Here is a 27,356-nt window from a genome sequence, read left to right on the forward strand (position 1 = left end):
GCTAGGCAAATCCGCGGGTTTCGGCTTTATCATTACTGCAGCAGCACGCTCAAGTAACAACAAGGGTGTTAGTTTGTACTTCCCTGCGTTATCCCCTTAAACTTGCAGCTGTGCTTTATACTCATTTCTTAGCTTCTCACTTACTAACATTGATTCCACTTCTAGAGCCACAATTAACAATTAGAATCTTTGCCAGTCAAAGTAGAAAACAAAAAGGTATAATATATTGAAACTTTTCCAAAATGCTGGATATTTAAAAACTATTCTATTATTTCTGACCATGTTTCGACATAGTAATTTCGTTCTATGTCTCCATTAGCTTTTGCGGCGTATTCTTCTCGATCCATTGCATAAAACAAAACTACGCAAAGATATGTCAAATTCTTCTCGATATAGTTCGTATATCTTCGTCCTTTGATGAGCTATTCCAATTCCATTCATTATCGGCTTGTTTTAAATTATAGTTTGAATTCTGCTATTTTTAAGCCATACATTCTGCCCTTGCCTTTACAAATGAATATTTATATCCGCAACGGCCGAGCTGTACATTAATCACGAATACTCAGCTCGTTATTATCCGCTGCTGCACCTCCAGGATGACGCGCCAACTTTTAGTGCTTTTCAGAGTAATGCTTTCGGAGGATGTGCAAGCTTTTGTGGTACAAACACTCAGAGGCTTTGGTTTTCCTATCACCGCAAGGAGAGACCAGATAGACCAAGATAACTGTCGAATATGGCATTCTTCGCGCCTGCGGAGAAAACTTCAGACCCTCTTATTGACATTTAGGAATATTTTTTAATCATTAAAAAATTCGAAAGTGGTACCATAGAGGGATAAAAGCCGAGTCTCATATACTGAGTAAAGTGATTGCAGCAATAGCTCAACAGCTCCACATTTGCCGCAAAATCTGCACTCCAGGAAGAGATAGGCAAATAAAAAATTGCCGTAGATCGGGTAGTATACCAGAAGTAGGGATCTGACTCGATGAAACGATCTCATCATGTGCATAAATGTTGGCATGCATTTCATATATTTGCCCTACAGCACTTTTATTTCAACCTCGTCATCAACTTCCCGCGCTTAATCAAAGAACATGGAACAGGCGAATTGGAACTGGCTCTGCTTTCGTGGAGTAGGCTTCCTTCGCTAGATTGAAGTTTTAATGCGGAACGCCGTTCATCAATCAACTGTTAGCAGATTATGACACCATATGTTTGCAAGAGTCAGGGCTTTTTATTTGGAGTTAAACAGAATGCCGACGCGAAACACGCTGTTGTGCATGTGGGGAAATGGGTAGAATAAGAGAGTTGGCCTTATAAAATGACCAAGCCCCTGTTATCCAATTAATCCGCATTAAATATATTTTCATAACTTTCGCCGGTCGTCTGAAGGACAGTAAAGAGAGCAGATTTGAGAAGTTTGATCAGCAGCTGTAAGAGGATTGAAAAATGGGCTAGATGGACACTGATACCTTTCTGGACTACCTGCGCCAGCTTTATCAAGACTGATCGGCAGAAAACCTTACGTGCGTTGTATTAACGGCGGTGCATATTGGTGAGAAATCATTTCTTCAAATTGCTGCCTCGTTTTGTGATGTAAGTGCACATTTTCGCTAATGGTTGCATACAGGGCAGAAAGGAATTGTCGACTACATTTGATTAGGAATAAACTGTCCAATAATACTGTTACGCTGCGTAGCATCTTACTGAGATGATGGAGGAACAACAACAAAGAGACACGCGTAGACTAATCTTGAGCCGCTTGAGGCCCGCTTTCATTCGTCAAGCTTTCGCCCGTGTTAAACGCATCTCATCCGCTACATTTGGTACAGATGCAGGGTATAAGAATCCTGGATTAACCAGTTTCTCGTGAAGCCACCGTGTGACAACTTCGCCAATGTTATCACCTAAGGAGTTCCTTCCAAGACTACTACCGAAGAAACGCACATACAGGAACAGAGGACTGACAAAGCGACGCCCTTGCCCCATCAACGAGAGCCGCGTACGTTTCACGGTAAGCCTGAAGATGACGTTAAAGATTCCTCCGCCATTATGAAAGGTCGAGCGAATACAACTGCTGGAACTCTATCTCCCGCCTGTATAACGTTCATTTTTTTCCTTGCCGGCACGTCTCTGACCTAGTTCAACGAACCCTAGAAAATTCTCACGGCCTAGAACCGACAGTATAACGTTTATTTTTTTCCTTGCTGGCACGTCTCTCACTTAGTTTGACAAACCCTATGAAATCTTCACGGCCTAGAACCGGCTTGTTAAAGAGATCGATAAGTTCATTGGAGAAACTCTTGCGAAAAAGAAACGCGCTGAGCATCAACTTTCACAGACTGCCCACCCGTCCGGTGAGATATGAATATGACACATCGAGAAAGTATTGAAACTGTCGCGTTGTCCCGTTGCCCATCGACAGATATTAGAAGACAAAGTAGGGCACTTTCTAAGGGGAATGGCTAAGAGCGTGTATAACTTTCTTACTTCGCGAGATACCCTTATTTCGGTTGAAGTGTCATCAAGCAGTGCCGTGAACTCGAGATGTTCAAAGCCCGCTGGATGGCTCCCAAAATCGATCATTTTTACAATGTGACAACCGTCGCCAGCATCCACACCCTGGAGGCTGAAGAAATCGCTTCTATGATCAGAAGGATTCAATGCAACGAGTGGGATTCTTTACGGCAACGCACAAATTTCTATTGTCCTTACCGCCAGACCATGAGGTCCATGCCATCATGGGAGCAGAGTACGCCATGGGCTGCACCAAATAGCGACGAACTGTCTTACAACTACTGTACTGAGCGGACCCAGCAATATCGGCGTTGCACCCTTCTTTGCAGCAACTTTCATTCCACGCGGATGACGTGCCTCGTGGTGTGCCTCGTCACGCGTCCGTCGCCTCATCTCGGCTTCAAAGGTATCCTGCTGTCAGTTACCAGAGCCACCAGCCACCGATATGTTACGGCTGTGGGCGCAGAGGGCGCATCTCCAGCATTTGCCTAGGTCACCAAATTTCTCGTCCCCTGTACAATAAGCATCACGCCTCAAGAACGACGCCCAGTGGGAGCGGCCAGAGGCTACATTCCATTGGTATTCTTCCACCAGACGACGCGCACGCCATGATTCCCCGCTTTATGATCGCAGCATCATTCCCATGCCGAAAGGCCGCTCACGACCTCGCATTGCCGATTTGTTTCTCCACCGCTCTGCGAGTAGGTTGTGCGACCGATGAAGGTAAGGTCACAGGGCAGTCAATTTCACGCATACATCTGTCTATCTTCATGCTAAAACGAAGTGTCAGTGTGTGTGGGCAATCTTAACAAAGACGTTTTGGCTCACACTGATTCCGCTGTGTCAGTTGTGAGCCTTTCTATTAAGAACCGACTTCGACAAATATTTCATGCGTGGAATAAAAACGGTATGTTTTTAGAGTTTTGGTGAAGCGTTAGTTCTGGTTGGCATGTAGCCTCCTTCAGTTGTGCTTAGTGAGGAGTTCTAAATAACTGAATTCGTTGAAATGAGATGTGCCAGGCATGAAGGACTGCTGGATGTTGACGTTTTGCCGGCGTGTGGTTGGAATGTCTTGAACTGGCTTGGCTTGAATAAAGATGTGCTGCTGCCTGCAATGACGGCAGCATTTGTACTGGCGAAATTATCCATTTCGGGGGCAAACACTCTGTAGTCGTCAAACCAGATGTCTCGAACGGAACGAAAAAGAAGGTTTTGGTGACATGCGCCGTCTGGGACATTCAGTAGCACTTGCGAGCTGGCTAGTTGGCACGTAATGGATGGTCGTTCGACACATCTCGACTCTGAGTTTCAGAAGGGATTGTTCCGCTTTCTACTGGTTTAGCCCTCGCGAGATTTGTGACCGATGTGATTCACATTTACATAACTGATCTGATTACAGAGGACCTGAGCAACGGAAGTGGAATATCGAATATCGAGACGACGACGACGTACTGATGTGGTGTGGTGAATAAGACGACGGTCACTGAAACTAAACTGGATTCGTTCTGGTGGCGCGTGTCTGGTAGTGAACTAGCGTTTAGCGCTGTGTAATCTCCATTTAACATTTGGCGCAGGGCTACAAGTATATAAATAGCCAGACCTAAACCTCCGTCGGGATCGTGAGATTAATACTATCACAATTCCGTACGACGCAAGACCTTCTACAGCGGCACAACCAGCTCCCACTGTCGTCATGACGCAGCTTCGTGATCCGGGCACCTATTGTGGCACCAACCACGTCGACGTAAAACACAGGCTTGCTATGCATGAGTGCGTCAGCATGAACTACCATTGGGACGCGATGCTCATAATAGCGAACGTCATCGTCTACCTGGCGGGTACGACGTGGGTCTGGTTTGAGACGCATGAAGACGATCTCACATCCTGGGATATGTGCAAGGAGAAGCTCCGAGATATATTTAGAAAGTCGATCGGACGCAAGTTCCCGTGCGCAGTAATCGATCGAGCCATATTTGTCGTATATTCAAGACATTTAGCCCTATGTCGAAAAAGGGACAGCGCCATGTCCGAGTCAGACAAGGTGGGCCACATAATGAAGACAATCGCAGAATGTGATTTGAATCCCCTGATTTGCAACGACTGTACGACAGTCGAGTCAGCAATCCAAGTTTGCCGGCAGATTAAGCAAGCCAAACACCTCCGTTTTGCTCCCCTCTTTGACCACTTGCCAAACGCAGCTGCTATGCCTTCGTGCAAAGATAGTCCAACACTCAAGCAGCCATCTCATCATTCTAAATTGACCAGGATCGTTCGCCGAGAGCTAGAATCTTTGACGCCCGTTTAGTTGACTCCTCAGCTCACAGATGGTACTACAGCCCTAATCCATGCTGTCGGTCATCAGGAGTTCGCAAATGTGGGTCTCAACGGGAACGTGGGCTTCAACTTTGCCCAGCCTTCCACATAGCCCTCGCTCCGACCTGACGTTCCATTCGTAGCTGCTGCGGCTCCTACCACATCTTCTTCTATTGTTCACGTGTCGGTCACATTTCACGTCATTACCGCAGCCGCTGGGCTCAGCCACCTCGATCTCGCTGCTACCCTGATCATAGTGATGACTATAGTCCACACTCAAACTATCTTCGTGATATATGTTCTCATGACTTCACTCGTCAGCCCCGCGCATGTCCAGCCGCTCACCGTCTACACTGACCCGGCGCTCCCGCTCGCCCATCCTCGCCGTTCATCATCTCGCCACTTCTCTGGCTCTGTTACGGAAATCTAATCAATGCAACTCCGGAGGTAACGCTGCATTGACGACCCGGCCCAAAAATCCTCTGCTGACGCTCGCTCATCGCCGCAACCTTCTAGACATCTGAATTGGACTGTGCACTGCGCGCGTGAGCATATTCGGTCGCACTACCCCTGTGAATTTCACTGTCATCGACCGCTGTCCTCACGACGTGAACCTCTGCATCGACTTTTTAGCGACCCATCCTGTCCTGATTGACTTCTAAACTGACCTTCTTCGCTTAGACCTGCCCTTCTACTCCGAAAACACCGTTATCAAGCCCCGTCTCCAATCCGCTGAATTTTTTTCGTCTACCGCCCAAAGCTGCTATTTATGTTGTGCTGTCCAAGTTCCTCCCAGTTCCTGACGGCATTTACGTTCCGTGCCCAATTACCGATGTTGTTCTCCGTCACAACGTCATACTCCGTCATATCACCGTGACTGTCATCGTTAACGGCACATATCTTCCCGTCCTCAACTTAAGCCGCTCTACCCACGTTTTACCCCATGGCACAACACTGGCTGACCTGTTTGTTTGGCTGACTGCGAAGTTGCTGCCCTAATGCCTGAGCACCTGATGAAGCAGCGTATATTCTTCCGATTCGAACCTGTCTTCTGGCATATAGTGCGGATTTGTCAGATCACCAAGCCAGAGCTCTCTCCGAACGTTTTGTACCGTACAATGATATATTTGATTTCGGGGACCGACCATTGGGCCAAAAATCCGTTGTGACCGACCGTATCAATACTGGTGACAGCCCCATCCACAGACGGCCTTATCATTTCTTCCTTACTGAGCGGCAAGTTATACCGAAAGAAGTTGACAAGATACTTGTGTAAAACACGTTCTTGAACTTTCCTGCAGTTCCCGCGCATCCCCTGTCGTATGAGCCAAAAATAAAGAGCGAAGTTAGTTGGAGATTCTATGTCCACTATCGCCACCTTAATCAAATAACAAATAAAGATGTTTATCCTCTTCCGCGAATTATTAATAACTAATATTATGCTTTATTTCACCAGCAGTTAAGCATTACATCATTGGCCTGCCAAAAACGCAGTATGCCTGAAGGGCTGGCCGACAGCCAGCGGTAACAAACTATCATGTCTGAAAACCACAGTATATACTAAGCAGGAACATGCACGAAAATAACTAAAAGCATTGAGGAGAGAAAAAAACAACAAACAACCCACATAACTTGACCTAAAGGAAATGTCAGATAGCACTTCTAGTCCGTAGCAACTAAGAAAAGAAACACCGATTTTCGACAGCAATACAATTCAGAATCAAACAAATAAAAAAACTGAACATGACATATTCACCTATCAGCAGAGTAACGACAGCCGAAACAAACAAAATTACATTCTTCGTATGTAGTTCTACACGCCAGTAGTTGTGTATTTATGCAGTCATGTATGATAGAGATCAACTTTAAAAAGGCTGGAGACTAAAGTATTGAAGGTGATTATGATGACGGATTTGTCTATATTTTGACCTTGTTTATACCTGAAAGGCACTTGCTCGTTGTTTGATTGAGACTAGATGGTATGTAGAAAATGCGGCTTGGCTGGCCCTATCTGGGGGAGCTTCGAGGCACACGGTAACAGTATTTAGGTCGGAGGCAACACGAAGGAACATATTTTACTTTATACTTGTGCGACCAGAAATTTCTAAGGATAACCATTTCTGTAAGAAGGGAGCCAAAATTTAATCACCTTAAGCCTTTGAAAAGGTCATTTCCGGCAGGTCATCCTAAATCATATCCAACAATCTTCAACATAGTTCGAAGGGTGCAATTTATTCTATTTTCTCATCGAAACGCGCCGTGACCAAGCCCCATAATTACATAACGGAGTATGCTGTTATGCAAGGCATGTAAAATCATTTTACGAACGTTGAGTGGCGTGTAATACTTAATATTTATAAGTTTCCCGAAATTCTACGAAGCCTTGAGCATAGACAAACCAAGTGGGAATTCTAAGCGAAACCACTGTCAATGAAGACACCCTGGTATTTTACACAAGAAACATAAACAGGTGAACAGCTTGACCGCTTGACTGCTCGCATGGTGCCAGCTATTTTTCTTCCATCGACGTACGTTAAGGCTCCTTGAAAATGGCTGTGGACGAACGGCATCGCGACAAAACCGCATTTTTTACCGCCGATAATTCAAGGTGATGCCTTTAGACATCTGTAATTATGCTGCGACTTTCGAGTGCATTTTGCACTCGCTCCTCCGTGGCTTCAAATGGGCATGTTTATGTTACTTAGACGACGTCGTCCTTGTATCACCCACGTTCGCAACCCACCTTGATGGACATTCTACTCTCCTGGCCGTTTTGCGCCGCGCTGATCTTCTACTGCACGCCAAAAAATGCAGCTTCGACCGGCGCCAAATCAAAGTCCTGGGTCATATGGTTGATGTAAATAGTGTGCAGCCACACCCTGACAAAATTTGAGCCGTTTGCAAGTTCCCTACCCCGCTAGCTCAAGGGACGTTCGAAGCTTCCTCAGCTTTTGGTCTCACTTTCGCCGTTTCATTCAGAACTTCGTAGATATGGCTCGTTCGCTTATCTCTCTGCAGCAAAACGTACCTTTCACATGGGGTTGTGACCAAGCTTATGCCTTCAAAACGTTGATTTCCGCCCTCGTCATCGCCTGTTCTGGCGTACTTCGATCATTCAGCACCTTCCGAACTGCGCACCGACGCTAGCGGCCATAGTATTGATGCTACCTTTGCCTAGAACCAGCATAGTTCCTCCTGCGTAATTGCTTATGCCAGCCGCCTGCTATCGTCCACTGAGCGCAATTAATAAATTATAGAGCAGGAATGCCTTGTACGTGTTTGCGCTCGGAATAAATTGAACCCTTATTAGATTGGAAGGTCCTGATGCTTACTGACAGACCTTCATGCTTTGTGTTGGCTGGCCTCACTTAAGGACCCCACTGGCCGCTTAAGTCGCTGGGCTTTGCGAATGCAAGAGTACACGTTTACTCTGGTATAAAAGTCCGGCCAACTACACAAAGACCCTGACTACGTGTCCCGCCATCCCGTAGGTCCTCCCGATTTGTCCGACCATACTGCCGACGACTACATTTTGCCATCTCGGATTTTATCAATATCAGCTCCGAACAGCGTCTGGATCCTGCCCTGCAACTAATTATTGACCAGCTGCGCAACAACTCCGATCCTTCCGGCAGCATGGTCGTGCTCTATAACGAGACGTTATACCGCCGCAATATACGCCCAGATGGCGTGGACCTTTTACTGGTCGTTCAGGCTTTAGCTGCGCTCTACTGTCCTCGCCTAACTGCACGACACCCCTACAGCAGGACACCTGGGAGTCACATACACTTACGGCAATATGCGACGCCGATTTTTCTGGCTTGATCTCTACCGTTCTGTCCGTCACTACGTCGCCGCTTGTGAGCTGTGTCAGCGCTGTAAGACACCCGCGCTTCAACCTAGTGGGCCGCTGCAACAAATCCCAGTGCCGGCTGAGCCGTTTTCTAGTGTGGGCCTAGAACTTTATGGGTCTTTTCCAACGTCGACTTGAGGAAAAAAATGGATTGCTGTGGCGACTGATTATACCACCCAGTACGCTGTAATCAGAGCCATCCCACCAGCTGCGCCTTCGACGTTGCCAACTTCCTTCTACATGACGTCATCCTGATTCATGGTGCTGCACGTCGACTGCGCGGAGATCGTGGCCGCAGCATCCTTTGAACCTAAGCAGGGTCCGTTGTGGTAGTGTGTGTCTGACAGTGCACTAGCGTTTACCACTGTGTACGTTTCCTTAAAAATATTGTACTGAGCTTGAGCGCATAGTTATCAAATCGCTCCCGTTCAGTGAACACCATGCGCTGCACGACAGTTTTGGCGATTTCTCCCAAAGTGTTCGACTTTGCCTCCATGGATCGGGTAGCTATTTCCCAGCCTATCGACTACAGCATAAACTCAACACAGGAAACACACTCCTATTCGCCAAAATCTTACATGCTCTTCCTGACAGAGCGCCAGATAATGCAAGAACAGGTGGACGAATACTGCAGAAAAGAAACGTCCAAAAATTGTCCAGTCCGTGGGTCGCACCAGTGATGCTAGTGCGAAAAAAATACAATTTTTGGCGAGTCTTTGCTGACTATCAACGCTTAAATTTGGTAACAGAGAATGACGTATAGCTGCTACTCGTACTGATGACGCAGTCTCTGCTCCACTTCAACACTTTAGCTGTGACAGAGATTCACACTGACGCCAGCGGCGTCGGTCTTGGGGCGGCGCTTCTCCAGCGGCATACTGGGGCTGATACATTTTTGCATCGCCAGCCGTACGTTACCAAAATGTGTGCGCAACAGTATACTCACCGAATTAGAGTGCCTCGCATTTTATTCTCTGTGCACAAGTTTCGACGTGACCTGTATGGACGCCACTTCACTATCGTTACTGACCATCATTTTCTAGGCTGGCTCACCGGACTTTGCGATTCGTCTGCTTGTATGGCGCGTTTGGCTTTATACCTACAAGAATATATACCTTTGGTGCCGCGTACAAACGTGGCCGACATGACAGTGATGCAGACTGCTTGTAGCGCTACCTATTGCCGACTTCAGGCAACGCTGAGGACAGTTTTGAAGGGTGCTTAGGCTCGTTCGTGTTGACGCCTCATAGTACGGCGATTTTTAGTCGAAAGCAAAGCAGTGACCTCTTACTGCAGCTTTTGAAATAATTGGAAGAAGGTAGAGCAGATTCAGCGCCATTTCCTATCAAAGATGGTATTTTGTTGAACTACTCAGACGACGGCGCTGCCATGCTTTTGGTCGTCCTGAAAAGTCTCCAACCGCAAGTTTTGCACACTATGCAGTATGAGGTTACATCCTTTCTCTTCAGCTGCAGCAAACTGGCAAGCGGCTTTATTGATCGCACTTTTGTAAGAAAATCAAGCAATCTGTTGCAACATGTTAACAATGTCAATGACTTAAGGAGGCACCTCCACGGCGGCCGGTTCTTTGCAGCCCTTCAAACCACCTACTTCACCTTTTAATCTTGGAATTGACTTGCTGGGTCCTTTCTCAAAGGCTTTTGAGAGCCGTCGCTGGGTTATTGCTTGTGTAGACTATGTCACCACATATATGGAGACCGCTGCTCTTGTTTCCCCAGAAGCGGCTGATTTTCGTCTCTCCTTCTACACTCTTTTATTCTCCATGGCGAACCCGTGTTATAAGTGAGAGTGGACGGCAATTTACTGCTGATGTCGTGAAAAAATGCTTCGGCTTGTGGATCAGCTTATGTACATTCGATACCGTATTACGCACAGACCAATGGTCTCACTAAGTGCACCAACCATACGCTCACAACCATGTTGTGTATGTACAGCAGTTGTCAAAAAATGTAGAGCCCAGAACGCCTGCTTCGGGGTCGTGTTGTGGCTCTGATTTAGCATTAGTGGAGGTTATTATTTTTGAGAGCAGGTAAAAAATCTTGTAACCATCAGGAGAGTCGGAGCACTGTCAATACATTACAAGCCAAACGAAGTGGCTAAGAAGTAGCTCTTCACCTTTGATATAACTGTACGCCTCGTCTGGCAGTCGCAACTGGTACGCTGTGCTGCCGTGTGTGATGTACGCTTAACGCAATGCAACGTATGAGGTTGCCGCTATTCCCCTTCTATTTGCTACATGCCAGACCTCCCCACGGTTTCTTTGATATCATCTTCTCGTTTTCCCCCATAGGCAACGCTTCCGTTGCCCAGATACTATGCCTTGCCGAGGAAACCCGTCGTACACCCAGGTTAAGCACACTGGCCTCTCAAAGACGCGCGAAGGGATAATATGACCTACATCATCGTGGAGCGAATTATTTTCCTGGAGACTTCGTCTGTCTTTGGACGCCTGTCCGTAAGCAAGGATTGTATGAGAAGTTTCTGTACAAATACAATAGCCACATCGTCGTGTTGAGCCGACTGAACGACGTTGAATTACGTCATTGTCAAAGGGACGGCAGATAACCGCCGTTCCCGCAAGACAACACTCATTCTCGCGGCTCGCCTGAAACGCTGCCATCGTCAATGTGCCCAATTTTATCGCGAACGAGAATATCCTTCCTCCGGGGAAATTGTTACTCTGCGTAGAGGTTTGCTGAGGCGTTGAAAGGAGTAATAGAGGGAGACGTACGAGGATTGATCTGGGCTCTGAGCCACTTGCGGCCAGCTTTCATTCGTAAAGCCATCACCTGTATAAAACGATGTTATTCGCTACAGTATGGCAAAATTTCGTTCTATATTGCGCAAGCACTGTAATGCTGTCTTCAGTTTTTGAGCTTATGATCATTGTTTGGTGCAAAAAAATTTCAAATCGAAACATTTTAGCACCATATCGTTTTCTTTGCTTTTGTATCTGTCATTACATCTTGTGCACAGTTCAACGGAATTAGAAGTTACGCTAACCAGGTCTTCGATGTAGATATGAAACAATGGAAAAGGTCGCTTCAATTCAGAGGCAGGTGCGGAGTAGAGGTAAACTTTTCACTGGAATCCAAAAACAACGGCGGGTTGTGAAAAGATGAAAAGTAATATACAGTGCGTGTCAAGTATAATGTGCAAAACATGGCACGCTCCGCTCACCCCACGATTAGAGAAGTCCTTGAAGTCGCGTACGTAGATCTTCTCTATCAAGTCCAAGTCCATGGTCACGATGAAAGGCACGTCACCATTGTAAAAACTGTGCGGTGAAAGGAAAGGTCACTAATCATTTCTTGATAGTCACACTGATAACCAAGATATTTCCGTAACATTTTATATTCATCTGCGACGGGATTTCGCTATTCTAATTTCTGCTTATATTGCCCACATTCTCCGTCGGCACAGTAGTAAGGAGTGTCGACTGATGGTACCTAAGACGCGAGAGCGGTGCCGTTCATTGGAGTAGAACTTCGATGCAGGCGAAACACAAACCTCCCTGGTACTGTGGAATGTCAGTGCACGTTACACAACCCCCACTGGTCGAAATTGCCGTACCCCTTCACTGCGGCCTCTCACCTAGAGGGAGAAGCTTTGAGACGCCACGCAACACAAATTAAGAATTCTTCTTTAGACCAGTACACTCCACAAAGTGCAGCGGTGCCGTAGCGGTAGAACATCCGCCTCGCATGCAGAGGACCGGGGCTCAAATCTCGGTGCCGCGCAATTCTCCACCAGATGAAACAAAAAAATTCGCGTGTCGATGGAATTGCATAAACAGGTCTGGGGTGCGACCTGATGCCGGTTAACACCTCCGACAACGCATTTCCTCACCAGAGCAGGAGTTGGCCACCCTGGTGCAATAATTGGCCGCACCCTCCCATGATTATTCCTATAAAACCCCGGCCCTCAGTAACCAGTAGGTGCGGAACAACTGACCACGGCGGCGGTCACACCTGTGACGCTGCAGGGGTGCTAAGAATTCCTGGCTCCGCTTTACAGGCCGCCATTGGAAACTGACCCTGGCAACGTTTAACGCTAGAACCCTAGCTATTGAAGCTAGTTTAGAAGTGCTATTATAGGAACTAGGGCGTATGAAATGGGATGTCATAGGGCTTAGTGAGGATAGGACGCCGAATGAGGCATATTGTGTACTAAAGGATGTGCATGTACTATGCTATCGAGGTTTACCAGAGAGGCGAGAACTAGGAGTAGGATTCCTTGTCAATAAGTTTATAGCGGGCGATATAGATGAATTTTATAATATTAATGAGATGGTGGCAGGCATCGTAATTAAGCTTAATAAGCGGTATAAACTGGAGCTTGTACAGGCCTACGCACCTGCATGTAGTTATGAGGACCAGTCACATGAAAGCTTCTAGGAAGGTGTACAATCGACAATGCGGAACGTAAAAACGCAGAATACTGTACTAATGGGCGACTTCAATGCCAAGGTAGGGGAAAAGCAGGCAGGAGACCAGGAAGTATGTGACTATGGCATTGGTTCTAGGAATAGCAGGGGGAGTTACTAGTTGAGCTTGCCGAGTGCAATAACTTAAGAATCATGAATACCTTCTCCAGAAAACGGGAGAACCGGAAATGGACATGGAGAAGTCCTAACGGGGACACTAAAAATGAAATTGACTTCATACTGTGTTCAACCCCCGTTATTATGCAAGGTGTACAGGTAGTCGGGAAAGTGCGATGCAATGACCACAAAATGGTGAGGTCCCGAATTAGTCTAAATCTGAAGAAGGAACGCAACAGGTTAGTAAGAAAGAAGTCCATCAACGAATTAGCGGTCAGGGGGAGGGCAAAATAGTTCAGGATATCGCTACAGAATAGATATTAAGCTTTAACCGAGGATGGCGACCTTACCCTAGAAGTAATAAACAATAATTTCAGAGATATCACTGCTGAGTACTCTGTAGAAGTAGGCGGTAGGATAGTTAGAGAGGATACCGGTAAGCTGTCTAAGGAGACGACAGATTTCATCAAGAAACGCCAGAGTATGAAAACTTCCAACCCAACAGATCAGATAGAATTGGCAGTGATATCAAAGCTAGTCAATAAGAAGCGGTCGATATAAGGAAGTACCCCATGGAGAAAATTGAGCATGCTTTAAAGAGTGGCGGAAGCTTTAAAGTGGCGAAGAAGAAATTAGGCATTGGCAAAAATCAGATGCATGCTCTACAGGACAAGGCGGGCAACGTCATCACGAATATGGACAAGATAGCCAACGTAGTCGAGGATTTCTATACTGATCTTTACAGTAGCCAAAGTAGTCAGGACCGTATTGTGATTGGCGGCAGGGAAAAACAGTCAGACGTTCCAGCAGTGACCAAGGACGAAATTGAGAAAGCAAAAGAAGCTAGGAAAAGAGGGAAAGCAGCAGGAGAGGATCAAATAACTATAGATTTGTTAAAGGACGGAGGGGGGGGGGGGGTAGAAAAACTGGCTACCCTGTATACGCAGTGTCTGGTGTCATCGACGGTACCGGAACAGTGGAAGAACGCAAACATTATCCTCATTGATAAGAAGGGGCACGCTAAGGACCTTAAAAATTAAAGACCAATCAGCTTACTGTCTCTCACGTATAAGGTATTTACTAAGGTAATTGCTAATAGAATCAGGACAACCTTAGACTGCAATAAAACAAAGGATCAAGCAGGGTTTGGAAACGGTACCCTACTATCGATCATATTCATACCATCAACCAGGTGATAGAAAAATGTTCAGAATATAGCCAGCCCTTATACATAGCATTCATTGATTACGAAAAAGCATTTCACTCACTAGAGACCTCAGCAGTGATGCAGGCATGGCGAAATTAGGGAGTAGACGAGGCATACGTGAAAATGCTGGAAGAAATATATAGTGGCTGCAAAGCAACCATAGTTGTGCATTAAGAAAGTAACAAAATTCCCATAAAGAAAGGTGTTAGGCAAGGAGACACGATCTCCCCAGTGCTATTCACAGCTTGCTTAGAGGAAGTATTCAGAAACTTCTAATGGGAACAGTTAGGGATAAGTGTAAATGGAGGATACCTCAGTAATCTGCGATTTGCTGATGACATTGCCTTGCTAAGTAACTCAAGAGATTAACTACAAATAATGATTGGTGATTTAGACAGTAAAAGTAGAGAGGTAGGCTTGAAACTCAATATGAGAAGACTAAGGTAATGTTCAACAGCCTCGGGAAGGAACAGCAGTTTACATTAGGTAGCGAAATACTGGAAGTAGTAGGCGAATATGTCTACTTAGGACAGGTAGTAACCGCAGATCCCGACCATGAAAAGGAAATAACAAGACACTACACCTGACGTCTGCGTGTGCGTCACTTGTGGACGTGTACATCAACGATTCACATTAGACAACAGATAATCATGAAGGTGGGCCTGCGGTGGAATCGCGATTGTGATTATGAGAAATGGACAATGGACAATCGCTACATTGCCAGCCTCTGCGAATACATAAGCGCAATTGGACTTCACTCCTTCTTTTAACTTTCTATCTCCTTCATCCCATTCCCCCTTTCTCAACTTGTGCCTTGTGGCAAACCTTTCGAAAAAAAATAACAAGAATAAGATTGGGATGGAGCGCATTTGGCAGGCACTCGCACATTATGATTTGCAGCTTACCGGTATTGCTCAAGAGGAAAGTATACAACAGTTGCATCTTACCTGTACTCACCTATGGGGTTGAGACATGGAGGCAAACCAAAAGGGTTTACTTAAGTTGAAGACAACTGAGAGGGTTGTGGAACAAAAAATGGTAGGGGTAACATTAAGAGATAGGAAGCGTGCAGAGTGGGTCAGAGAAATAACTCAGGTTACCGACATTCTAGTGGAAATTAAGAAGAAGAAATGGGCATGGGCAGGACATGTAGGGCGAAGACAGGATAACCGATGGCCGCTTAGGGCAACAAACTGGATTCCAAAAGAAGGAAAGCGTAGCAGAGGGGTGGCAGAAAGGTAGGTGGGCGGATGACGTTAAGACAGTCGCAGGGGCAAGTGGATGCAGCTAGCGCAGAACCGTATTAATTGGAGAAATATGGGAGAGGCCTTCGCCTTGCAGTGCGTATAGTCAGGCTGATGATGATGATGACTCCACAATCGCCACCTAGCAGAACACTGTTATAAGATGCCTGCTTGAGCGCGAAGGGTAAAACTCTTCTCAAACGATGCAGTTATATTTCTTGAATTAAGTGGCTCGATAACATAAGACGTAAGGTAGTGTTGAGGTTTGAAGCAATAAAGTATTTAGACAAGCAAGATTCAACAGTTTTGAATTTCTTCGATACTTATTCATAATGCGTTTGTAGGGCCACGTGTGCAACTCTGTGGTCCCAACGTTTTGAGAACTTTGGTCGGCTACCACACATTTTTCGGTGCTGCTTACACCATACAGTAATCATCCTTGACCACATCAGTAGCTCTGCAGGAATAGCTTTAGTGATGCTTTGACATGGAATTCCCCGCTGATTGTTGGTCATCGCATAGCGCTATCAAGAAACGAAAGCTCGATAATAATGCCGAAGTGTTTAAACGAGAAAATAAGAGCAATGCGCCTGCGTTTGGTTTCACCGAGGCATAATGGTAAGGGCCGAGAATGGTGGCTATTGGCTGCAGGTTTAAGTGCTAACAGCTACGCGGGAAAAGTGGAAATTCCGTACGGAGCACGATTACTAAGATGGCTTCGTTCCTTCGGTGGGACTTCAAATACATATCCGATCAAGTGCTGGAGATATAAATGAAAATGCATGCTACAAACAAAACGTAATAAAAGAAATGTCGCAATATAAGAATTTTGGGCTTTGGTTAACAAATAACCTTAACTGGAATAAGCATGTACATTATGTCATAGATAACGCTAACACAAAATTAATTTTTCTTCGAAGGGCACCTAAACTTTTCACGCCTAGCGTAGCCTACTTGCATACAAGCCCATCTTACTACCAATACTAGATATGCTGCAACGCGACCCGTATGTAAAATTGTAAGTTTGCAAAAAAGGGCCGTTCGCTTATACATATAATTCCTTCTGGAAATTTCACCTGTAAGCGCGCAAGAGATGGTTTAGCTTCAGAAATCGCGTGGCGCGCCTTAGATTTCTGTATGAAGTAAGTAACGAACATACGGCTTAGATTTCTTAAACATTATTTTATTTTCATCGGTGTATGCCACTATTCAATGCAATAAGCAGATCGTCACCCCCGTTCGTACAAATATTAACCATGTTTAGGTACTCATCTTTTCAAGAACTGTCACATTCACAGCGTGCTAAAATCCGTCCAGAGGAATGCAGTATGAATGAATAGATAAGTGAATAAATTGGTACCTTTCTTCAACCAATCACGTCCGACAATGATCCTTTTTCCCTGGCACCTATACTTCATCCATTCTCTTATGAACTGTTTATCGTATCTTAATCTTGATGTGCCAATAAAATAAACTAAAGTATCAGCGCCATCAGGGCTGCAGATATGTCAAGACGAGTAGTTTTGTTTCATTGAGAACAGCTTGTTTATCTTGCAACCGCGCAGCCAGTGATGGCATAGTCCAACACTGCGTCATCTGCTGCATGTTTGTGCACGAGCAGTATCAGCCTCGCTTACGCGAAGCCGCAGTAATGTCGGCCAAACAGCAGTAATGCTGCTTACGGTGGTTAGCGTAAAATGAGCTTTTAGTCGATTGCTGCTAGCGCTTTTAGCCTATGGAATAGCGGCATCTGTGGGCGGGATTCAGGTTCACGTCGGCGCCCGAGTACGAAAGGCGCACGAGCTTACCCGCTCGAACAGCGCATATATTGTGCACAGAAAGAAGTCTCAAAAGCAACACATAAAAGGCCTGATGTATATAGTGCCGCCTGGCGCGCTTTTGTGCAATCTTCGGGTACCACTCAACAGATCAACAGCGTAGTGCATATGGCGCGGGGCATTACCCTACCCCTATAGTAGCATGCGGCCCGTTGTCGGACACAAGTCAGGCTCAAGTCGCATCATAAATGTAGATGATAAGCTGAAGAGACTCACAGCACCGAATGCCGCAATGTTACAGCAACAGCTCCGCCACGAGCGCGAAGGACGACGGCGCTCTGGCTGTCTGCTTCTCCCTAATCGTAGCTGGGCCTTAAATACTTCAGATCGAAACCACATCGGACGGCAATTTGTAATAGATCAGCGAGGCGTTCTAGTAAATGGACTACTCGATCATGAAACTTCTTTTTACTCTCAACACCTATCCTCATCATCATCATCAGCCTCACTATACCCACTGCAGGGCGAAGGGCTCTTCCATATTTCTCCAATTCACCCGGTTCTGTGCTAGCTGCATCCACTTGACCCCTGCGGACTTCTTAGCCTCATCCGCACAGCTAACTTTCTGCCGCCCCCTGCTACGCTTTCCTTCCCTTGGAATCTAATTTGTTACCCTAAGCGACCATCGGTTATCCTCTCTTCGCACTACATGTCCTGCCCATGCCATTTCTTCTTCTTGATTTCCACTGGAACCCCTTGGAACTTGCCTACAAGAACACGGCCGGCATCGCACCGGTTATGAGCAAGAACTCTCATCGTATGGGTCGGCATTTCACACAAGCATTCATTTTGAAAAATTCTTTCTCGAGGGCCTATTAATATTACGAGAAATAAAAAAATAGCATGCTTATCTGACCCTGGTGCAAGCAATCTGCCGTATCGCTGGCGGGACGGCTTGCGGTGAAGGGAGAAGCGGCGCAACCGGCGCGGCGGTGTTTATGGCGGTGGGGGCACTGCTGCCATCGGACGATGGCGCCGGTCTCGCCGAAGGTAGATATGCCTGGGCTAAAACTAAATCGCACTTAAGTCTACAGTCTGAGTTTTGTTTTTAGAAACACTCTGATTACACTTATTGGGAGTCATGCTGGTCGTTTAGCAAGCGCGAAGCAAAGTACAGTGTAGCGGCTATTGCGGGCGCCGGCACAGCTGAGGATGATGCGGTGGTCCGTGTCGGCCTCTGACGTCACCAAGCGTTTCAACACGGAGATCATTGTCGGTGGGAGGAGCTTCGCGGTGTCAACATCGGCCACATATTTCAAAATTAAGCATGAATCCAGGCCGCTCAAATTTTGGAAGAATAATAATAAGTTTAGTATTACCTTCCAGACTACAAAACTCTAATACGTACATTGAATGACCGTGGTATGACCCCATAACGGGATCCTGAAACGCCTAAAACAAGTTTAAGCAAAGTGTAGGAGATATAGGTATTCCGTCAGTAATCACTACATCGCAGGAATTCTCGACCTAGTTATAGTACAATCGGCAATCTCAGTGGATAAAAATTGGGCTCCCCCTATTCATTCTCAAATCTGCACAAAGAAACGTTAGCAAAAACAGCTCTGAGACTGAACCCTGCCCATGAAAATGTCATCGGCTGACGTTAGGTTTGCAGAGATGCAGTTGACGCTGTCATTTCGCCGAGTGTGATTTTCTCGCACCCACACATTTATCGTTCATTGCTTATTGGGGCTGAAACGTGGAGGCTAACCAAGAGAGTCCTACTTAAGTTGAGGACAACCCAGAGGGCTATGGAACGAAAAATGGTAGGGGTAACATTAAGAGATAGAAAGCGTGCAGAGTGGGTCAGAGAAATAACTCAAGTTACCGACATTCTAGTAGAAATTAAGAAGAAGAAATGGACATGGGCAGGACATGTAGTGCGAAGAGAGGATAACCGATGGTCGCTGAGGGTAACAAACTGGATTCCAAGGGAAGGAAATCGTAGCAGGGGGCGGCAGAAAGTTAGGTGGGCGGATGAGATTAAGAAGTTCGCAGGGGTCAAGTGGATGCAGCTAGCACAGAACAGGGTTAAGTGGAGAAATATGGGAGAGGCCTTCGCCCTGCAGTGGGTATAATCAGGCTGATGATGATGATGATGATGCTTATTTGTACCTTCTAGTCGACGTTGTCTGCATACTCGACCTGAAGTTGGATGCGCGACTGCTGGCAGTTACCGACGCGTTGCGCATCAATCCTATAACACCCTAGTCACGCGGGCAGCATAGAAACGGTCATTCCTAACTGTACTACCGGATTGCACCGCTGTTAACGGGAATCGTTGCTCGCCCTTACCAAATAAGTTTCCACTGTTCTCGTTTACGGTAACCATTGGTGCCATGGCTGCAATAAACAAACTGACGCGATGACAGTTTCCTAGTTAATTGCGAACTAGTGTTGAGAAACTAATCCGAAAGCGTTGCAATAAGGCACGCGGGTGCCGTCCAACAACAGCATTCCCTCCGTCGGTGAACCTGCGGCAAACCGTCCGCGCCGTTAATTTCTCGGTGGATTGCGAGTGCCGCGGCGTCACAAAAGCGGACTAGAACTTGTTGCTCACGTAAATAATAGCACTTTCCATAAAACAATGTCTGAAAGAAGTCACACTTGAGGGGCGCTAATCACACTAAATTGCTAGTAGCGGCGGCAGCTCCAAAACGAGCTAGTTAATGCTGATATCCGCATACCATGCAGCTGTCGCCATTGCGGCTAATTTGCCATGCCTCATTCGGCCTCCTAACCTCACTAAGCCCTATTAAATCCCATTTGATACCCGCTAGTTCCTCTAACAGCACTGCTAAACTAACCTCACTAGCTAGGGTTCTAGCGTTAAACGTTGCCAGGGTCAGTTTCCAATGGCGGCCTGTCCAGCGGAGCCAGGCATTCTTAGCACCCCCTGCTGCGTTATAGGTCTGACCGCCGCCGTGGTCAGTTGTTCCGCAGCCGCTGGTGACTGAGGGCCGGGGTTTTATGGAACTAGATACCATGTGATTTTATATAATGCGCCATTTGGCAGATAATTTTAAATCTGCTTGAGGCTTTAGTATGCATCGCACATTTTTGTACTAATAATTTCTCCTCGAATTTGTATCAGGAAGAACCACTAAACGAAATTTAAAAAGCATTCGCTCTTTGAAGAGGGCCAGCTCGTGCGCTTTTCGTATGCAGCGCCAACGCGCATGAACCGTCTGTCTATAGATGACGCCACCACATTCTCGGTAACGACGCTAACCGAGGTCACCAAGTTCACGGGTTCACGCCGCACATGAGCAGGCGAGTTTTTCAGCAACCGGAATTGTGCCCCTGACGTCTCCTCTGCAGCGAATGGCAACCTCAATTGGCCTACCACTTAGCATGACAGCAACAGTCCATGGAAATAGCCCGAAAAATATTCATTATTCGCGACCCTGTGTGTCAGCGAATTTAAAGAAAACGGTTTTTATAAATGAATGACTTATTGCATTCATTCCAAGAAGTTATACCTTGGGCAAACGATAAAAAGAATTTTTCTTACTCAATGCACACCTTTATAAGTGGCCTTTACAACCGTCCCATGGTGCCTTTCAGCAAGATGTTTTACTAAACCATATGGTTTTGAAATATTACCCATAGACCTGAGAGATCGTGAACAATGGTTTGCCATTACGTCAACATCGGCCTCTTAGTTATTTTTGCTGTACAAAACTATTCTTCATGCTAAACTGAATGCGTTTGCACAATTTTGTATCAATGTTATATTTCTTCAATACACACAAAGCACCAAAGAAGATTTTGTCGCTAATCAATGGCAACTCACCCAAACGTGTCACCGTATTTTTCAATCCAACCACCGATAACTTTGTAGAAGTCCTGCGAAGAGAAAACCAAATGTGGTAATATACCCAAAATATAGTTCACAAATTATCAGCTAGATTTGTGCAGCATGTAGGCTCTGTGGTTTTAACGTACACACATGGTTGATCGCACAAGTGTGAGTGATTTGAAGACAAAACAACGCCTCTCGCCACGCATCCAATAACTTCCATGAGCGAAACATCCGATGCCAGCGTGCCGCTGCACCTGCACCCACTGTTCAAGGGTATGTAAACTGAGAACTGTCACTTCGTTCAGGCGTACCGCGTTTCTTCTATTCAATGACGACTTAAACACTTGTCCAGTCAATGCTGCCTGCTTTGCCGAACAATTTCTCTTTCAGGGGGTAGTAACTCCTACGCGGAAATAAAAATATAGAATGCTGAAAGATTTCAAGGCATATTTCGTATGATAGCAATGCCTTAGAAAAGTCAGATGCACAAGCAAATAAATAGAGCTTTCAACTATGTTAACATAATCTGATCAAGGAACAAGAACGGCAAAAAATAAAACCTTTTGATAAATACTTGCACCTATGTACATTTCCTTCAGATACGAGAGGAGTACGATCAACGCTGACACTTAAGCTTCCTAACAAGCGGCAGCTCTCTAGCCAGACAGAGCATTCGTGTCAATTGTCTTGCGCAAGCAGTGATGAAAACATGTTTATGAAAGTAATACTGATATTGCCACGTGATTGCAAAACATTTCATTTTGAGATTGCAAAGCTTTTGATTCCATATGACATGACCTGTTAATACGTACAATGAGCCCTCTTAATTTAGGTGCGAAAGTAATGAAGAATGCCTGAACGACAGAATACAATGCGTAGTTATTGGAGGCAAGAATGCTAGTTTTGTCGATGTCACTTCGGAAGTTCCGCAAGGCTTCGTGCTAGGGCCACTACTCTTTTTAATTTACATCAGTGATATCGGTGGAAAAATTTCTTCAGACATGAAAATGTTGGCAGACGATTGTGTTGTTTACAGATCCATTCGAAAACAACACGATATAGACGCACTACAGCAGGACCTAGGCCGCATAGTCTCCTGGTGCCAGAACTTGGAGCTTAGATTGAATACTTTTTAATGCTGAATTGGGAGAGTTGGTGCGTTTGTATTTTTGGAACGTAGCGCAAAGAAGACAAGGACACAGTGAAGGGAAACACACATGAGTTCTTACTACCAATTGATTTTTTTGATTAGAAATGCTAGTAGAGTATGTACTGTGCAAGACAAAAAAAAAACATGAAAAGATCGATTAATCGAAAAAAAGTTGAGGAAAAAGCGATTCTGGAAAGTACACAAAGCACGTGCAAAACTACTTGACAACTCATTCAAGGTAACTGATCTAAGTTTTTGTTAAGTTAATGGCTGCTTCGCTAACGCACTTCTCCCCTCCTTTTGTGATATGGTATGCCTCAATGGTTTCTCTTGTGCGTTGATTACGCGCTGTACTCAGCAAGGCAGTTTTATCAAAAATCGGGTGGCGTTTGCATTTCGAGCATTGTTCAGGCAAATTATCTTGTGCTGTTGGGGTTGAGGAATTCCTATGTTCAAAGAGGCTGACATACAAAGACCGGCCAGTATTCCCTTTGTAGTATTTTTCACAAGAAATGGGAATTTTGTAAATTACCTGCTTTGTACACTGCTCATATCTAGATTTATGGGTAACATAGGAGCTGTGCTCACTTTTTAACGCATCTTGTTTTCTTCTAATCAAAGCGCGCGCACCAGATAATTTTGTGCGAGCTAAAATTACTGCGCTTACACCACACCAATTAGCGACATTTCGCAACCCATGTGAGAAACGGTGCACGTATGGCAGAACCGCTGGTTCCTTTCGGTGCTGCAAAACGTAGACCTTTTCGTGTCCTTTCCCTTTACCCACACTAGAAGTTTATCACATATGCTAACAATTAACGGGAGCGGATAACCCGCCTAACTCAATCTGTAGACTTGATCGAGACAACTTTTACTAATTCTATGCCCGCAAGATTTAATTAGAGCTGGGCGCAAACAAGACAAAGCAGTTTCATTTTTACTGCTTTGGAGAGTTCGGAGTTTAAATGTAGTAACTTTTAGAGGATCTAGAATGGTTACCCCAACAACAGAAGTAAGATGTGAAGTTAATGCATATATGGTAGAATTATCGCAGGATGGACAATTGGGCGAGTTGGTACAATTGCATAGTGGGTGGAACAGCGCGAAAAGACGAAACACACAAGAAGAGAAACACAACAGACGAGTGCTAACTCGCAACTAGTATTTTATTAGGAAGAAATCGGATACTTATACAAAAAATATGTCACATAATGTTACAAAGAATGAAACCCCTCACCAGGCGAATTCAAGAGATATCTTTTTCTTCATCAGCCATGTGGAAAACGCTATCAAGCAAGACTAAACATACACCTCCCCCTTCCCAACGGCCGTTTTCACAAATTATAAATTATCACCAACATTATCCAGAAAAGAAACCTCTTTATCGATAAGCACCAAGAAAGGCTGGCGGACACACTGCGACTGCTTCTTACTGATGCGATATCCCTCAGTTATTTCTCGCGTCGTTTGTCCCTGTGGCGAAACAAAATATTTGTTTTTGAAACCAAGGAGCGGCAACTTTTGTTCAAGGGAGAATATCTTTCTGCTTTCCTTGTTTCCCACAAGCACTACAATGATATTTCAAGTGCGAATATCATGGGAATATTCTTTCAAGCGAGGATATTCTCACATGAAAGATCATTGTAGTGCTTGTGGGAAACAAGGAAAGCAGAAAATCAAAACTGGCCGCCCCTTGGTTTACAAAACAAAGATTTTGTTTCGCCACAGGGACAAAACGATGCGAGAAATAACTCAGGCTTAATACATCAGTAAGAAGCAGTCGCAGCGTGTTCGCCAGCCTTCCTTAGTGCTTATCGATAAAGAGGTTTCTTTTCTGGATTATGTTTGGCGATAATTTGTAATTTGTAAAACGGGCCGTTGGGAGGAGGGGGGGGGAGGTTGTATGTTTAGTCTTGCTTGATAGTGTTTTCCACGTGGCTGATGAAGGAAAAAGATATCTCTTGAACCTCAATGGTTTAGTCCTTTGTAGCATCATGTGAGTTTTTTGTATAATAATCCGCTTTCTTCCTAATAAAAAGTTAGTTGCGAGTCAGCGCTCGTCTGTAGTGCCTCTCTTCTCGTGTGTTTTGCCTCTCTCTCGTGTGTGTGTGTGTGTGTGTGTGTGTGTGTGTGTGTGTGTGTGTGTGTGTGTGTGTGTGTGTGTGTGTGTGTGTGTGTGTGTGTGTGTGTGTGTGTGTGTGTGTGTGTGTGTGTGTGTGTGTGTGTGTGTGTGTGTGTGTGTGTGTGTGTGTGTGTGTGTGTGTGTGTGTGTGTGTGTGTGTGTGTGTGTGTGTGTGTGTGTGTGTGTGTGTGTGTGTGTGTGTGTGTGTGTGTGTGTGTGTGTGTGTGTGTGTGTGTGTGTGTGTGTGTGTGTGTGTGTGTGTGTGTGTGTGTGTGTGTGTGTGCGTGCGTGCGTGTGTGCGTGCGTGCACGCGCTTGCGCATGAGTGCGTGCGTGCGTGTATAACGACTTTCCAGCTTTGGCTCAGATTCTGTCATGCTCCGCTAGATATATATGTACCCTTTTACTTCACAAAACTTCTGAAGTGTAATAAATAAATCCTCCGCAGGATTTTTTTTTTTGGCATCTAGCAAATAAAGCTAATTTCAGTTTATCCAAAATGTTCATTTATCCTAAGATATGGTATTCATCTGCTCCGCGGCCGACTGCCAGTAAATGCATCGTCCGATCACTTTGTACGAAGGCTTGAAGCGCTCCTTCAGAAAGCATTCGCTCCTGACCCCAGGTCATCGATGGCATACGAAAAGGAAAATGTGTAACGTCTCTTTATAAAGGCAACGACAATCGTTTATGCCTATATCCGTTTTAAGATTTATGTCAGCATCCAAACGGAACTTCAGCGGAGTCTAATAGTGTACATTATATCTCATCAACAGCTTTAAAGTTGTTACCTAGGTGAAAACATCGATGAACAACAAATTATGAAAATACTGCATAGGCCGCGACTTTATTGCAGGAGTTCAACACAATGAGGCCTTTTCAAACATGTGCGGTTACAAATTACTGACGTTACACATTACTTATTAGACACTGTACATTAGGAATTACACATTGCACTTGACGTGAGGCTTCCGTTCCGATATATCTTGCTTATGAAAAAAGGATTAGCAAAGCGCCAAAAAAAGCTCAGTATGTTCAAAGCCAACCTCCTCGATTTTCTTGTTGGATCCAGTAAACCCGCTGCTTGTTATGTGTAAAATACAACAAACTGCCTAACAAAATATGGAATAAATGCCATTCGTCATTACTAGTGCACATGAGCATGAGCAACGGCATTTTGAGGAGTCACTCGATGGCACTCGGCAGTCACAGATAATATTCGATACACAAAGCCACAGCATCGAGGTGATAAATAATAAAGCGTGATTATCTCATCAACTTAGACTCCTTATGCCGGGTAGGGGGGGGGGGGGGGGTGAATTGGAAGGTCTTTATGTACGATGATGGGCCCATGAGTTATGCTCACGACAAAGCACGTATGGGAACGCCCCATAGATGTCCGGTAGGGTAAGAACCATCAAGACATTCCGCCTAGGACTACCTTCCAGCTTAATGCGGCCCGAATGTTATCGGTCAATGTCTATTGAGATGGTAAGGGTCTCGAACAAGCTTCCTTACTAGTCTTATTTCGCTTCACTTCTCTTTTTTAGTCGTCTACTAGCATACACGAATAGAAATTTTGCACCCTGTCTTGAAAAAACACCATCTTACGTATATTTGTGGCGTTTTCTGTAGGCAGTACGCGAAGGTCTCGTACGTGGCGCCGCGCGCGCACTTTAGGTTTTTCTCTGTTCTTACCGTAGAGTGGTACTCCATGATGTTACCCCATATCAGGTTGGGCTTAGGTCCAGGGATCCCGATTCTTCTGAAATACGAAAAGTGTCGCCACCTCCATCTGGAGCAGGGAAGAGAGCATTGTTACATTAAATATAAGAGGTGCATATACGTTTTACGATACAACGTATTCTTGATGCAACCGAATCAAAAGCAGTTGCGCTTTTAGCTCCACTGCTTTAGAATCATATCCAGTGTGCCGGAATTAGCCACCATGCAGTTCCATGATAGGGCTTATGACCTCCGTACGAGACGCCGGGCTAACGATTAGCAATAACACCGATGTTTGGGCCAGTTGGTAATGATCCATATTAAAACCCATTCGCAGCACGAATAAAACAACGACAAGAAGAAAACACACACGACAGGACGAATGCTGCACTTCCAACTAAAGTTTATTATGAAAAAACCTCGTACGTGGCGCCGCGCGCGCCCTTTGGGTTTTTCTCTGTTCTTACCGTGGAGTGGTACCCCATGATGTTACCCCATATCAGGTTGGGCTTAGGTCCAGGGATCCCGATTATTCTGAAATACGAAAAGTGTCGCCACCTCCATCTCTGTACTTAAGCTTGGTTTTTTGATAATAAACTTTAGTTGGAAGTGCAGCATTCGTCCTTTCGTGCGTGTCTTCTTCTTGTAGTTGTTCTATTCGTGCTGCGAATGGGTTTTAATAAAGATTAGAATTGAAGCCAGTTGGTTCTATGATAACTTACTGTGATATGCATGGGTTTACACTCCGACCAGATATATATCTCCACAAAAACATGCCTTACTTCACGTCACTGTTTTTCAGCTATGCTTTCTGCAAGTTTACTTACGCTGGGTAAAGCTGACTCCGAGATCAATGCATTTGCGATTAAAGACTACATTCGTGCTATCATCAGCATATTCGATCTTTCAGCATTCAAGGGTTTATTAAATGCCTTCGAAAGAGGAGGTCATCAAAATAGGAAGCCATTGATTACCAGTTAACCCAAAATACTGTCACCAACAAAATATATTGTGCAGCA

At 45.3% G+C, this 27,356-nt stretch overlaps 1 protein-coding gene across 1 annotated transcript in view; it reads right to left on the reverse strand.

Annotated features, from left to right (window-relative positions):
* Positions 1-26,822, reverse strand: part of LOC146209785 (thromboxane-A synthase-like) — a 130,562-nt gene extending 103,740 nt beyond the window's left edge. The window contains exons 1-4 of the mRNA XM_084581142.1: positions 26,818-26,822; positions 26,311-26,407; positions 21,333-21,385; positions 11,885-11,981 (exon numbers count right to left, since the gene is read on the reverse strand). Of these exons, the coding sequence (XP_084437268.1) occupies positions 11,885-11,981; positions 21,333-21,385; positions 26,311-26,407; positions 26,818-26,822 (252 nt within the window). The remainder of the gene's footprint in view (positions 1-11,884; positions 11,982-21,332; positions 21,386-26,310; positions 26,408-26,817) is intronic.
* Positions 26,823-27,356: the final 534 nt, after the last annotated feature.

The sequence above is a fragment of the Amblyomma maculatum genome, chromosome 1 (genome assembly GCF_055883805.1).
Source record: "Amblyomma maculatum isolate TAMU_Amacu chromosome 1, ASM5588380v1, whole genome shotgun sequence".
Taxonomy (NCBI): domain Eukaryota; kingdom Metazoa; phylum Arthropoda; class Arachnida; order Ixodida; family Ixodidae; genus Amblyomma; species Amblyomma maculatum.